Below are 15,197 nucleotides of genomic sequence, written 5' to 3' on the forward strand. Positions count from 1 at the left end.
TGCAAGAAAATGAACAGTATTTATATCATTTTCTTTTTACCTTTGATACACAGCCACGTCCATCCGTCATGAGCACGAGTTTAGCATATCTATGATTCGACTCGTCACATGTGGACGCGCTCTGGTGTAGTATACGCAAACACCGGAAGGGGAAATCGGTGAAAAAGTCCAGGATGAGTTTGCAAACGTAATCTTTTAGCTTTAAATGGGTTTGAACAACCAGGACAAGCGCAAGTAATTACCATTTTGAATAGCCGCTATACCCACAATCTCTGTGCACTGTGTGAACAATGAGTGTCGTATACACGCCACAGATCGCTTCCGGTGTTTGCGTATTCTACACCACAGCGCGTTCAGATGTAACGAGCTCCTGCTCAGGACAGATGGACGTGGCTGTGTATCAAAAGTAAAAAATTATATAAATACTGTTCAGTTTTCCACGCTTTATTCACGGAACCAGGAATTCATGTCTGACGGAACTTATGGTCGCAGGTCAGTCGTCATCATGTTAAGCCCGCCCACCGACTCGTGATTGGCCCGGTACATCTTGGATTTTTCGGAATTTTAAGTGAATTGAGAGTAACTAGACTGACCTTGGAAGCAAATGTAATTTGCTGCCGCTAGGGGCGCGTCTAGATTCTAGGCTATGATGCTTGACCATTCTAACAATTGCAATAGGGTTTTAGAGCTAATTAGCAAAGACTTGTTAATCTTTGTTAATATTAGTCCATAAACATACACCTGTTCAGTTCATGTTAACTCAGATCCAAATAATAACAGAATAACAGATCAGGTCATGTTAACGAATGCAGTCCACTTGTGTTTACAAACGGACCTTTATATGTAGCATCAATTAATTTCAAGTAGTGAAAATATTAAAGGTTTTACTAATAATGCCTTGGTTGAGATGTTCATTGCAAACACATGTTGAGGAAACAGCAGAAGTAGTCCACATCCTGTTACTGTCTACAACAAACTCAAATCATCTGAAAGCTTCAATATAAAGCAAAATGAAAGTGAATCTAACCAGACTCACGTAACCTTATCTACCGCCTCGAACTGGCCATAAAACAAGAGTTAATGTTTGACTCAACTAACCCAACAACAAAACACTTTTGCTAATCATATCAGATTGATATTTAACATCTTTAATAAAGAAAATGTTTAAAAAGAGATTTGACATGAGCTTTCTTCCCTGCCATTTCCAGGAGTATAATGTGGTTGAGTACCTCTTTGTGTCTTTGAGTCTGTCGGTTCTTCCTTCAGCGTGCGCTCGAGCTCCAGAGTTCCCTGAAAACCAGTGAATTATGGGATTAATGCGTCGTATGTTCAAGTAAATCAAACACTCCTGACTAACAGCACTCCTGCGTTCAAGAACCTGTAAAACCAGACCAACAACCTGTCGCTGAGAGAAACAAACACACTGGCATGAAGGAGGAGGAGTGAACACACACTCACGCACTCACACAGAGATGCAGGAAATGCAGCCGACACTTATTTCTTCTGGAGGGAAAGTTGAACTCGTCAGAAGTAATAAACCTCATTAGGCTGGCTATTCAAACTCCAACTGTTAAAACTCAAACTAAAACTCCCACAATCCCTTGAGACTCAATCAAGCTTCCCTTCTATCAACTATTTATAATCCATTCAAACTTACATTCTATCGAATATTTATCTTCTATTAAACTACCTAGCCTAGCTACAATCATGCTAGCAACTTGATAGTCAAGCTAGAAACATGTTAGCAATTTGCTAATCATGCTAGAAACTTTTTAGAAACATGCGAGCAACTCGCTAATCATGCTAGAAACTCGCTAATAATGCTAGAAACATGCTAGCAACTCGCTAATCATGCTAGAAACTCGCTAATCATGCTTGAAACGTGTTAGCAACTCGCTAATAATGCTAGAAACGTGTTAGAACTCGCTAATAATGCTAGAAACGTGTTAGCAACTCGCTAATCATGCTAGAAACGTGTTAGCAACTCGCTAATAATGCTAGAAACATGCTAGCAACTCGCTAATCATGCTAGAAACTCGCTAATCATGCTAGAAACGTGTTAGCAACTCGCTAATCATGCTAGAAACATGCTAACAACTCGCTAATCATGCTAGAAACTCGCTAATCATGCTAGAAACGTGTTAGCAACTCGCTAATCATGCTAGAAACGTGTTAGCAACTCGCTAATAATGCTAGAAACATGCTAACAACTCGCTAATCATGCTAGAAACTCGCTAATCATGCTAGAAACGTGTTAGCAACTCGCTAATCATGCTAGAAACGTGTTAGCAACTCGCTAATCATGCTAGAAACGTGTTAGCAACTCGCTAATAATGCTAGAAACATGCTAGCAACTCGCTAATCATGCTAGAAACTCGCTAATCATGGTAGAAACGTGTTAGCAACTCGTTAATAATGCTAGAAACGTGTTAGCAACTTGCTAATCATACTAGAAACATGCTAGCAAATTGTTAGTCAGGCTAGAAACGTGCTAGCAACTCGCTAATCATGCTACAAACATGCTAGCAACTTGTTAGTCAGGCTAGAAACATGCTAGAAACTCGCTAATTATGTTAAAAACATTCTAACAACTTGTTAATCATGCTGGAGACATGCTAGCAACTTTTCAGTCATGCTAATGACATGTAAATAAGCTAGAAACATGTTAGCAACTTGCTAATCAATTTAAAAACATGCTGGAAACGCTAACAACTTACTAATCATGATAGAAACACGCTAGCAACTTGCTAATTATGTTAGAAACATTGTAAAAATTTGTTAATCAAGTTATAAACATGCTAACAGCATGCTAATGACATGCTAATAATGCAAGTAAAATGCTAACATGCTAGAAACGTACTAGCAACTTGATAGTCAACCTAGAAACATGCTAGCAACTTGCTAATCATGCTAGAAACATGTTAACTTGCTAATCATGCTAGCAACATGTTAGAAACGTGCTGGCAATTTCTAGTGAATTTAGAAACATGTTGGAAACATGTTAGCAACTTACTAATCATGATAGGAACATGCTAACAATAGGGATGCTCATTTCGGTTAATTTTCCTGACCGACAACCGCTGCTCGTTATCCGATCATTAACCGTTAACTGATAAAATTAGAATAATGAATTCGTTTAAAATAAAAATAGAATGCACAAGTATCTGTGATGATACATAAAAATACAAGCAAATGTTTTATTTTAACGTGCAAACAGCAGCATATACAGAGCAACAGCAAAAACTGCATTCATATACTCAAATTATCACGCATGAGCAGCGCTTCTGAGAACAGAGAAAATCAGAATGAAAAAAAAAAAAGAATAATATAAATAGGCCTACACTAAATATGTATCAATTAAATAACTACCTAATTAAGATGACAAAACTAAAACACACTGAATCCTTCTAAGCGCTTTGAAAAACTGTACCGGTCTTATTCTTCTCGTCGGACATAAAAACATATAGCGGACCAGCTTATACCTCAGTTTTTAACATGTGGACATGCTGTACGGATAGACTGGGACGCTGTCTGATAACTCTTAGATCCGTGACAAAAACACTTCACAAAAATCCTTTCAATTTGCGGTTCGGGTCTTTTCATCCACTAGTCATATGTGGAGAAACGTGTTTTCACAGCGTTCAATAGCCAATCACAGACATTTCTGTTGATTACATTATAGCAATGGCCAATCAGAGGCGGCTATGTTACGATCCTCTCACCACTCAAAGTGCCGGTTTCAGTTCTGCTGAATTCTATACCTCCACGAACTCTCATTAAAACAAAGAAAGTGTAGACATGATGTAAATAAGAGATTAATTGTACAGAGTAAAGGTTTTTTTTTTTTTACTTTTTATTAACTTTGTGAGATTGTGATTAACTACAGTATTGTATGAGTGACAGCTTTCCAGTGATTGTAAGGGGGCGCGCACATTTTAGACTATAATTAATTCAGAATTTGAATACATTTATTCACGGATTCATTCTCTGATAACCCAATATCGCCATTGCCATCATGTTGCATAGGCTACTTACACGAGCTACACAAACTAAGAGAAGGTAAAGCAGGTGCTTACTCAACGAAATATGTCTGGACAGCCGCACTTTTACACGCGCCCGCGAGTAAACATTTTTTCTTTCACCATTCAGCAAAATATATATATATATATTTATTTATTTTTTTATTATTATTATTATTTTTTTTTTTTACCGTTTAACTGATAGTAATAATCGGTTAAAATTCTTACTGACGGTTAACGGTTAAACGGTCAATATGAGCATCCCTAGCTAGCAACTTGCTAACTATGTTAGAAACATGCTAAAAATTTGCCAATCATGTTAGAAACATGCTAACAGCATGCTAATGACATGCTAATAATGCAAGTAAACATGCTAATATGCTAGAAACGTGCTATCAACTTGTTAGTCAACCTAGTAAAACATGCTAGCAACTTGCTAATCATGCTAGAAACATACTAAAAATGTCAGAATCATGCTAACTACATTCCAATCATGTTAACAACATGCTAATAATTTTATCTATATAAAGCTCAAAACTAATCTTTTACAGCGGCTTTAGACTTTCAAGCTAGGCTTTCTCAAGCTAGACCTAAAGTTTGTCTTGACAGACTCGTTTATCGAGTTACATCTGACATTGTTCCAGAGACGCCAGCAGCTGCACATTCAAGCTCAGCTCTACAAACACCAGCTCAGTGTGTGTCATCAGCGCAGGAATAACGCATTAACAACATTCACACATCTGTGATCGTGTCCTTGAAGGGCAGGAGGGGAGCTGGGAACCAACAGCAGGAGGATGAGCTTCATTTACAATCAAATACAGCATTCCCTCTGACATAACCAGCCGCTGACGAGTGTATAAAGAGCGCAGTGTGTTCAGAGAGACTCCAGCTCCACCGCCACTACAGCCTTATCTCTTAAACGTTTGAGCCAGTTTGTGTGTAAAGCTAGTGATCTGGTTTAAAGGAAACTCAAGCACCCCTGATTCAAAATGAAATGTTATACAAAATAAAGCAGCTTTCAAAAACTGACATCCTGTCAACTACACCACAACATTAGATCAGTCAGATCGGTCTCGTCTGGTACCCAAAACTCTAGAAAGCAGGAAACGAACTGCAGATTACAAAAAAGGAGCAGAGTTTACTGTATAATCTTAGTTTCATATGTTTCAGTGCTAATACTTCTGACCAGGACAGACCAGAGCCAGTGCTATTAAACCATTACTGCTTCACAACATCCTCTTGAGATGATAAAATCCATGCAATCATTCTCTTATCTCTCACTCATGAAGATTAATATTCCTTAAAAACACACCATAATCAGACTAAACAACAACTGTTAATAAAATATTATAGGGCTGCAACAACGAATCGATAAAATCGATAAAAATCGATTACTAAAAGAGTTGGCAACGAATTTCATAATCGATTCGTTGTGTCGCGCGACGCAGAGGCATTTGGTTAATTATATATTTAAAAAAAAGGAGTGCAGTGCGGAGTGGACACATTCGGTCTCTCTCCCGCACTGATGCCAGCAGAGTTCGGCGCCTCATAAACTGTGTTTCCATCAAAAAATGCGGATTTAATTTATGATTAAGATTATCTGGTAATGTAAGGCGTTCGAAGATCGAATCTTGCACCTCCCGGTCTGCTAGCACACAGATCGGTGCTGTCCCGATTTATATCAAACATGTTTGTATTTAAGCCTACTTAGGCTAGCCTACTTTCACAGCAGCCAATTCTCGATCGCAAAACAGCTGCTGTACGGGTCGTTGGATAGTGGAGATGGAGAAAACTACTTCTATAGTTTTTGTAACACTGTCTGTCTGTATAATGTGTCGAAAACATACCACAACCGTGAGGAGAAAGAGGAGCTCTGCTGAGGTGAAATCGTCTCAGTTTTGAATAGGGCTGTGACGGTGGCACGTTGTTTTTTTTATATATAGCCTACACTTCAGTCAGCGAACAAGCAGCCAACGCTAAAATAAATCAAAGAAATAATATATTTAATTAAGAAAGTAGCCTAAGAATATTAAATAGGCTATTAAACAAACATTCCTTGCAACAATGTTCGACAGTTCATCATTTCCAGTCCGACTGTCTTTTTTTCTCTTTCTCTTCCTCATTACACTGCTGCTGTTTTAATAGCAAAGTGATTGCATTTATTTTCGTTTCTTTAGTTTATAAAGTTAATTTAGAGATATATTTGGAACACGTTTTGTTTGTTAAATTCAAGTTTTCATTTTTTTTAAATCATGACCTAGCAAACAGCGGCAGACAGATCAATAGCCTGCTCAAGTCATCGCGATTTAAATTAAAATCCATTGATACAAAAAAACGTAAAACATATCACATTATTAGTTTAATCATTCAATCAATATAAATCCAAAGTTTGTGCGGAGAGAAGCGCGCTTTGCAGAACATGGAGACGCTAGTACAATGTGGAATCTCTTTTTTTGCTTATAAAGGTATGAGTAAAATACCACCCGGAACTGTAAAGGGTCAACCTTAGTTTAAAGATGCATTAGGCATTAATGAGCAGATGGCAGGATCTTCAGCTTCATCTTTGCAACACTGAATCAGAAATTACTAGTTTATTAGTAAGTAATTCAATATTTTCTTAATTTTTGCCCTGACACATTCATGGTAATTACTTTTGCTGGGGCTTTGAGGCCAGTTTTGCGTGAATTTGAATGCGGAACTCTTCCAGCTGGTCGCTGCTGATGGCAGGACACTAAACACCGCCGTGGCAGAATGAATGTAGCAGAAAGTTAGTCAAGTTATCCCGTTCCAGCGTGCAAAGTCACATGACTTTTTTAATGCGCACTGAGGAATTTAATTTGAGAGGCTTCTTGATGGGAAATGCATCATGTACACCACAGCAAGCCGCTGTCTTGACGGATAGTATTTTTATAGTTTATTTAGTTAGTTTATTTATTTAAAAAAAGTCTATATATTTGGCAGATGTAAAGCATACAAATTAGGGATGCTCTTTTCGGTTAATTTTCCTGACCGACAACCGCTGCTCGTTATCCGAACATTAACCGTTAACTGATAAAATTAGAATAATAAATTAGTTTAAAATAAAAATAGAATGCACGAATATCTGTGATGATACATTAAAAATACAAGCAAATGTTTTATTTTAACGTGCAAACAGCAGCATACAGAGCAACAACAAAAACTGTATTGACATATACTTAAATTATCACGCATCCGCAGCGCTTCTGAATGAAAAAAAAAAAGAATAATATAAATAGGCCTACACTAAATATGTATAAATTAAATAACTAGCTAATTAAGATGACAAAACTAAAACACACTGAATCCTTTTATGCGCTTTGAAGAACTGTACCGGTCTTCTTCTTCTCATCGGACATAAAAACATACAGCAGGCCAGCCAATACCTCAGTGTGCCTAGTTTTTAACATGTCCACATGCTGTACGGATAGGCAGGACCGCTGCCTGTTAACTCTTAGATCCGCGAACAAAACACCATCACAAAAACCCTTTCAATTTGCGGTTCGGGACTTCCATCCACTGTCATATGCGTGTGGAGATGTGTGGAGAAGCTCGTGTTTTACAGCGTTCAGCAATAGCCAATCACAGACATGTATGTTGATTCGATTATCACTGTGGCCAATCAGAGGAGGCTATGTTTCAATCCACTCACCAACCAAAGTGCCGGTTTCAGTTTTGCTGATTTCTACACTTTCGCGAACTCTCTTATTAAAACAAAGAAAGTGTTGGCATTATATAAATAAGAGATTATTTGTGCAGTGTAAAGGTTATTTTATTACTTTTTAATAACTTTATGAGATTGCGATGAACTACTCTAGGTAGGTGATAGCTTTCCAGTGATTGTAACGGGAGCGCCTATTGCGCACTTTCTAGACTATAATTCATTCGGAATTTGAATACATTCACTCACGGATTCACTCTCTGATAACCCAATAACGCCACTTGCCATTGAGTTGCATATACTACATCTGTTTACTAAGTAAAGGTGAAGCGAAATATGTCTGTACAGCCACACTGCACGTGTCGACACGCGCGCGTGAGTAAACAGATAACTTACAAATAGCATTATTTCTTTCACCATGCAGCAAACGTAAAAAAAAAAGAATAGAAAAAAACCCTTTTAAACCGTTTAACTGATAGTAATAATCGGTTAAAATTCTTACTGTCGGTTAACGGTTAAACGGTCAATATGAGCATCCCTAATACAAATGTATGTTTTTTGTGTTAGTCCATTTTTATTTTATTTTATTATTATTATTAATTTTATAACAGTTCAAGGAGTAACTTGTTCGTGCACTTTCTAAAGATTTTAGTTCTGTTTTTGAATAAAGGGTTGTAAATTAACCCCTTTCTTTCTTTTTTTTTTAAAATCCGATTCATCGATTAATCGAAAAAATAATCGACAGATTAATCGATTATTGAAATAATCGTTAGTTGCAGCCCTAAAATATTATATAATGACTAATCACTGAATGATCCAACAAGTATAGAAATAGTTTGAATGATTACTACAGATGATTAGCGGACTCAATGGAATAATAAAAAGTGATAACTGGATGAGTGAAGAATAAATAAGTATTAAAAAAAAAGTAAAACACCACAATGGTATGGTTGCAACACACGGTTTTCTCTGAAGAATACAGTACTAGACTGACATCCACATCCTTCTCTATGAAGGGAGAGACTAGAGGTCAACTGATATGGGTTTTTCTATAGCCAATGCCGACGTTTAGAGGTCGCGGTCAGCTGATGACCGATATGTGATGCCGATTTTTTTGGCCGATTTTTAGGGCCGATATCTTGAAGTTCTTCCCTTTATTTGCATGCTAAAATGTCACACTAATAATAAGTGGATGCACATCATTTTTAAACTTAACATCATGAACAATGAACACAATGAACCATCTTTTGGATCTTGATTTTGTGCACTGCACAGTATTATTATAAAAGATTTAACCAAAGTTAACCAAACAAATCGAACTGACCAAGTATTAAAGGTCCCACTTTACATTAGGTGGCCTTAACAACTATGTACTTACATTGAAATTAATACTTTGGTACAGTGTACTTATTGTGTACATACATGTTTTTACATTGTATTTATATATTTTTAAAAACATATGTAATTACATTTAGTAATTAATTTCTGTAATTACCACTGTTGAACCATCCCTTACACCCTAGCCCACCCTGAAACCTACTCATACCACCAAACCTGCCCCTAACCTTACCCATATCCCACCTTAATAGAAGCAAAAGTGTTTTGCAATGCAATATGACCACATTAAGTACATTGTACTTTAAGTACATAATTAAGGCCACCTAATATAAAGTGTGACCGTATTTAATATATAAAACAGATAACATAAAAACTGTTAATCGTTTACATAAAAGTTTAAGAGCTGAGATTAATCTGAAACTTTAATGTTTTAATTAAAATTTGAATACAGACATTTTAAATGATTTATATAACTGAGAGGACCTGCCAGCAGATGGCGGCAAGACACTGACTTAATTACTGAATCATATCAATCATTTGATTCGATCGGGCAGCTGAATCATTCCTGAATAAAGCAAATGACTCTCTTTATGAATGAGAAATTGAATCATTTCACTAAATTAGTTTTAAAAACACACGTTCATTCATAAACGAAACACCGCTGTGTTTAAATGGAGATGCACAGCGGCTCAGTTGTGACTTGTTTCAGAATACTTTTGATGACAAGAAAGAGCAAAATCTTACTTTTGACGACGAAATAAAGCAAAATCAGGCAATAGTGTAATCCGCCTGCCACCCACCCACAACCTATATTTTTTCTCTGTTTTATCTAACCGCACACGATCTTCCTATTACAATTATTCTAATTCTTAGTTTTGTATGATGATATGATGAATGGATGGTTCATTTTAACAGCTGATCTTCCCATCGCTGTACACTTATATAGACTTAATCACTCGTGCTTTTAAGCCAAATCCATGCTGAAAAAAATAACGTTTACTGACATCTGGACGTGAACATAGTTATAAACTGGCAGTATCTGGGGTGATGGAGAAGACGGTCGCATCAGGTGCAATCATCAAAATATATTTAAAAGGAAGCTGGCGCCACGGTCCTGACCACATAACCCAGGTTCAGATTTTAGAAAATGTAGTTAATGTTTACATCATTATTGATTTATCTCATCCACGCACGACCCACCCCCAAGTAATTAGAAGGCATTTTATTATTACCAGACCCGCGGATATAACCTCCACCCGTGCATCACTGTCTCTGAGCGAGGCGGAGTATCACAACGCTGCATTGTTTGTGAGAGCCGCCGCTGCCTTCACCCCACGCACACAGTGAAATTCTCCGACTTCGATACAGGCAAAATAAAACAGAACTTATAACACTGGGGCTAATACGTTAGCAAACAAGCTGCTGATCGTTTTAGACTACAGTCTTTAAACTTAACTGCAAGTAAGCAAACCTTTAACCAGCCATAGCATTATGCCAGTTCCCGACGTTTCTATGATTTTCTTTCACTAAGTGAAAGCAACACTTCATAGTTTACTAGTAATATATAGTACATATATGGCCATTGGACTTAGAAATATTAGAATTTAAGCCTTACCTTTATCTCTCAGAACTGTTATTGAATCTTACAAAAGTTTTGGCCTGGGGTCCTTCACAGCAGCGTTCCACCTCACCAATAACACGGGGCTGCCCGCAGACATGCCTGACTTTAAATCGGCGCTACTAAACACGGAAATTAGCCGATGCCGATATATTAAAAAAATAGCAAATATCGGCACGATATATCGGCCGACCTCTAGGAGGGACCAATAGATTTTCTTATAAACAAAGTCAACATTAGCTTCCGATGTTGCAGCCGTTCGATTTCATAACTGCTCAAAGTTCTAATTTTTCAAATACAGAGATCGATCCATTTCCAATTTTCTAGTCTACAGTTCTAACCTTTTTCAGCTGTCACTTGCAATTGACTTCTTTAACCTGCAGCTCTTTAAGTCAACATTCAAGTTCTATTTCCTTCACATTCTGAGACCCTTCAACAAACTAGTCTTCATGCAAATCAAATCTGCAAAGTTCTGCTTTCTTACAGATATAAAGCTGTTCTAAAGAAAGAGACTGAACAAACTTCTCCAAATCAAAATCCTCAATCATAATGCTTTCCCTGACAAAAAGGAATAAGAAAAAAAAAAAAAAACTACTGCAAATAAACAAGCAAATACAAAAACTTGAACCAAATGAAATAACTTCAGCCCAGACCACTGAAAAATGGTTTACACAAAAGAACGGCAAAAATTGGTCAAAACCAACCTTTCAAACTAATAAATGCAACCAAAGGACATGCCCAAAGTAGCCATGCATCAAATACAAAAAGCGGGCTACAAATAAGTAGCAGTGCTTTAGACACAAAAGCATGCTACAGAGACAAAGTAGAAATGCATCAAAACACAAAAAGCATGCTACCAAACACAAAAGCATTCTACAAAGAAACACTAGTAGCAATGCAACAAAAGCAAAAACAAAAGAATGCTACCAAAAAGCAAAAGTAGCACTGCATTAAACACAAAAGCATGCTAAACACAATGGTAGCAATCCATACATAAGCTACAAAACACAAGTAGAACTGCCTCAACTTATTGAAACAAACTACAGAACATCAAAGTAGCACATAAATCACCACAAAGCATTCTACAACACAAAAATAGCAGTCCAGCCAAAAAGCATTAAAGTACCGAAGCATGCTACAAAAAGTAGCTCTTCAAACAAAAGGCGGTTCATATCCAGATGACAAGCCCCCTATTTATGTTACAACCCATTTCGGGGACCAACATAAGAGCCATTCTAAAACCAACAAAAACAACAGTGGCCAGAGCAAAAAGTTAAAAGTTTTATTGTAAAAGTAAGAGAATATGACCAAAACAGAAAACAAAAGGAAATGCACTTGAACTTAAATCATAAATAAGGATTGGTGAGCTAACTAATTTAGACTACAACTTACTGAAGAGTTAAGAAAAACTTCCTATCTCCCGAGAAAGAAATTAAACACAACAAAAGTCTTCCAGGGGCTCGTTCTTCGTACGTCGCTAACTAAGTTAGCTGGATTTGATTGTTGACGATTTTGCGTGATCTTGGATCGCTCGGTTCTTCGAAGCTCATCTGGGACTTGCTGTCAAAGCAACAGGTGCGCAAGCTTAAACCTGCTCTGGAGCACAGGTTTATTTCATGTAAACAGGATTCAGGCTGCGCTCCTGGCGGGTTATGATTGGTTGAAATGGCGAGGTCACATCTGATTGGTTAAAGAGCACGACTGATGCGGACTGACTCATGTGGGAAAAGAAAAGTATTATAAGTAAAGTAAATTAATAATTTTATTCACCAAGGATCTATTAAGTTAATAAAATTATTAAAAGTTAATAATAAATATAATCACAGGTTACAAAAAATATTTGGCAGCACAACTGTTGATATTATCCAACATTGATGATTCTAGTAATAAATCAGCATATTAGAATGATTTCTGAGGATCATGTGACACTTAAGACTGGAGTAACAGCTGATAAAAATTCAGCTTTTCATCACAGGAATAAATTCTATTTTAAAGTATGTTAAAATATATATTAAAAAAAAAAACATTATTTTATATTGTAAAAACATTTAGCAATATTACTGTTTTTTCTGTATTTTTAATCAAATAAATGCAGCCTTGATGAGCAGAAGAGACTTCTTTAAAGACTATTACAAGTCTTACTGACCTCAAACTTTTGAACGGTAGTGTATAAAAAAATTAAAATATAAATAAAATAACATATCAAGGAAAAAACATGTAACATGGGCAGCATTAACGCATTTAATTTGTTCACTACTTTTTGCCAGCCCTCTCTCCTTGCTTTTCCAGCCTTTGCAGTTTTCCCTTGCGTTTTAAACTTATTATTATTATTATAAATTAAACTCTGAAACTCCTGAAATCCCTCAATCAAGAGCTCTTGCTCTGCTGCAGAAAAATACTGAGCGCGCTCCTTCGTCATGTTCGCCGACCAATCAAAGAGTTGCCGATCAGTGTTTCTACTATCGATACGTATCCCCTTTTAAAGCCACCCAGTGATCTCAAATAACTTCATCCAGCTATACTAATCATCAACAACAGGTGCGTTCGGAGAACTGGAATAGCGAGCACATAGTTAGAGCGATGATTTGATCTTGGATGTAGTAAGCGAGGTACGAAGAACGGACCCCAGGTCAGCTCACTTACCTAAGCTTTCTATGTACTCTGTTATAACTAAACAATCACTCACCATCCTTAAAAGAAAATAAGGAAAACAAAATCCAAAATCAAACACAAAACAGAGTTCCCAGGGCAAGTGGCCATTGAAGTGCCACCAGCAGCTCTTAAATAGACAGAGGCTTCAGGTGTGTGTGCTAGTCTCCGCCCCCATTCAATTAGCAGCTGCTCTCAGGAAAGAAACAATGAGAGAAAGAGCAGGGGCTCGTAACATAGACTTTGAAAAATCTGAAGCATCTCCTTTCTCACCTGTAATGTCATCCTGGTCCTTCAAGTTTTCAGATTTCTGTTGTTTGACAGAACAACATTACAGCAATTAGATTTCTCATTCACGTGGAAAAACAAAACAAAACATTGTTTCACTTTTAAATATTGGTAAAAGAGAAATACACATTCACAGGGTTATCATTACCTAAAACTACTAAAATATTTTAAATCACCATTTACTACCTGGAAATAAACTGAAAATAAAAAAAAAAGCAACAAATTAAATGAAGCCTAAACAGTTAAAGAAACAAGTAAAAAATAAAAATTATATATATATATATATATATATATAGGGCTGTCGCGGTTAAGGAATTTCCCTTGCGGTAATTTTGAGTGGCTCAGTAGCGCGGTATGCGGTATTACGCCATATAATTGTGTGTAGGCTGTTACAATGTAAGGTCATGTTCAGAAATCAATAAACCGAAACCAAATCGCGTTGATATATGAAGTGAAGTAAACAGTACTTACATAGAAACCTAGCCAGAAAGAAATGCAAATTTTGAAGAAAAAATGTCAGACATACTTAGAGGCTTTGCATCTGAAATCTTCGTGTATATAGCGCGCACCCTCGAGTCTGACTGGATGAGAGACTTTGTCAGTATTTCACCTGCGTGTTTTAGGCGAGCTGTCAGTTAGTGCAGTTTCATTGATACGCCACAAGATGGAGGCAAGAGACTATCTCGTCTTTAATCCGTTCATTCAACTATACGTTCAAAAACGCTTATTTATTCAAAGAGAGACGTAATGAAACACGATGTTAAAATCATTTCAACTTTAATCGCCACTTTTAAAGGCTCAGCTGACCAGCAGAGCATCGATGTTAAGACAGAGATTTCACTTTCCTTGGACATGACAAGCTAGTTTCACATACACACCAGACTCGGTCTGAAAGACAGACGCAGGTAATCGCACAAGCTCAGTCGATCTCTCTCTCATTCGCTGTCTGTTTAGGCATGTTAAGTGCATATCTACTGAGCCTCATAATAAACACATTATGTTATCATTACTAACTTATTACTAATTTAATATTCAGCACACAGGCATTAAGTGAGAAGGGCAAATCCTTAGGAAAAAAGAAAACAGGCCAATATCGCGGTAGCTGCGGTTGTGGTTGTTGCATTCCTCTGCGGTTATGCACGTCAATAGCGCGGTATTGCGATATTGCGGTTATCGCGACAGCCCTATATATATATATATATATATATAAATTTTAAATCCTTTAACGCACGGCAAGCCGTTGATTATCCCGCTTATTCCATGGTTATAGACAAATTAAAACTAGGATTGATATTTGCAGCGCAAAATTTGACTGAATGGATAAAAAAGACGGTTATTTTCGTCAGTTATGACACGCAGCTCTAGCATTCTGGCCGCTTCAAATCAGACTCAGAGATTAAATAGTCCGGTAAAATCACATTTATTTGAATGAAATATAGCATTTGTTTCAGTAGATTATCGATCGACCAAGAGAGAGTGTAAAGACAAGAGAGATGACAGTTGTATGTGTGCGTAACGTTACCTGCCTGCATGCTGTGCGTCTCTCTCTACAAACAATTCATTCAAAAACAGCAGTTTTACCACCCCGTTGCTGAGGAATATAATG

The 15,197-nt window shown here is 37.0% G+C and overlaps 1 protein-coding gene across 1 annotated transcript in view; it reads right to left on the bottom strand.

Annotated features, from left to right (window-relative positions):
* ttc3 (tetratricopeptide repeat domain 3) overlaps window positions 1-15,197 on the bottom strand; it is a 49,072-nt gene that overhangs the window by 22,060 nt on the left and 11,815 nt on the right. Inside the window, exons 13-14 of the mRNA XM_073830172.1 lie at window positions 13,577-13,613; window positions 1,230-1,461 (exon numbers count right to left, since the gene is read on the bottom strand). Coding sequence (XP_073686273.1) covers window positions 1,230-1,461; window positions 13,577-13,613 — 269 coding nt within the window. The remainder of the gene's footprint in view (window positions 1-1,229; window positions 1,462-13,576; window positions 13,614-15,197) is intronic.

The sequence above is a fragment of the Garra rufa genome, chromosome 23, assembly GCF_049309525.1.
Source record: "Garra rufa chromosome 23, GarRuf1.0, whole genome shotgun sequence".
Lineage (NCBI taxonomy): Eukaryota > Metazoa > Chordata > Actinopteri > Cypriniformes > Cyprinidae > Garra > Garra rufa.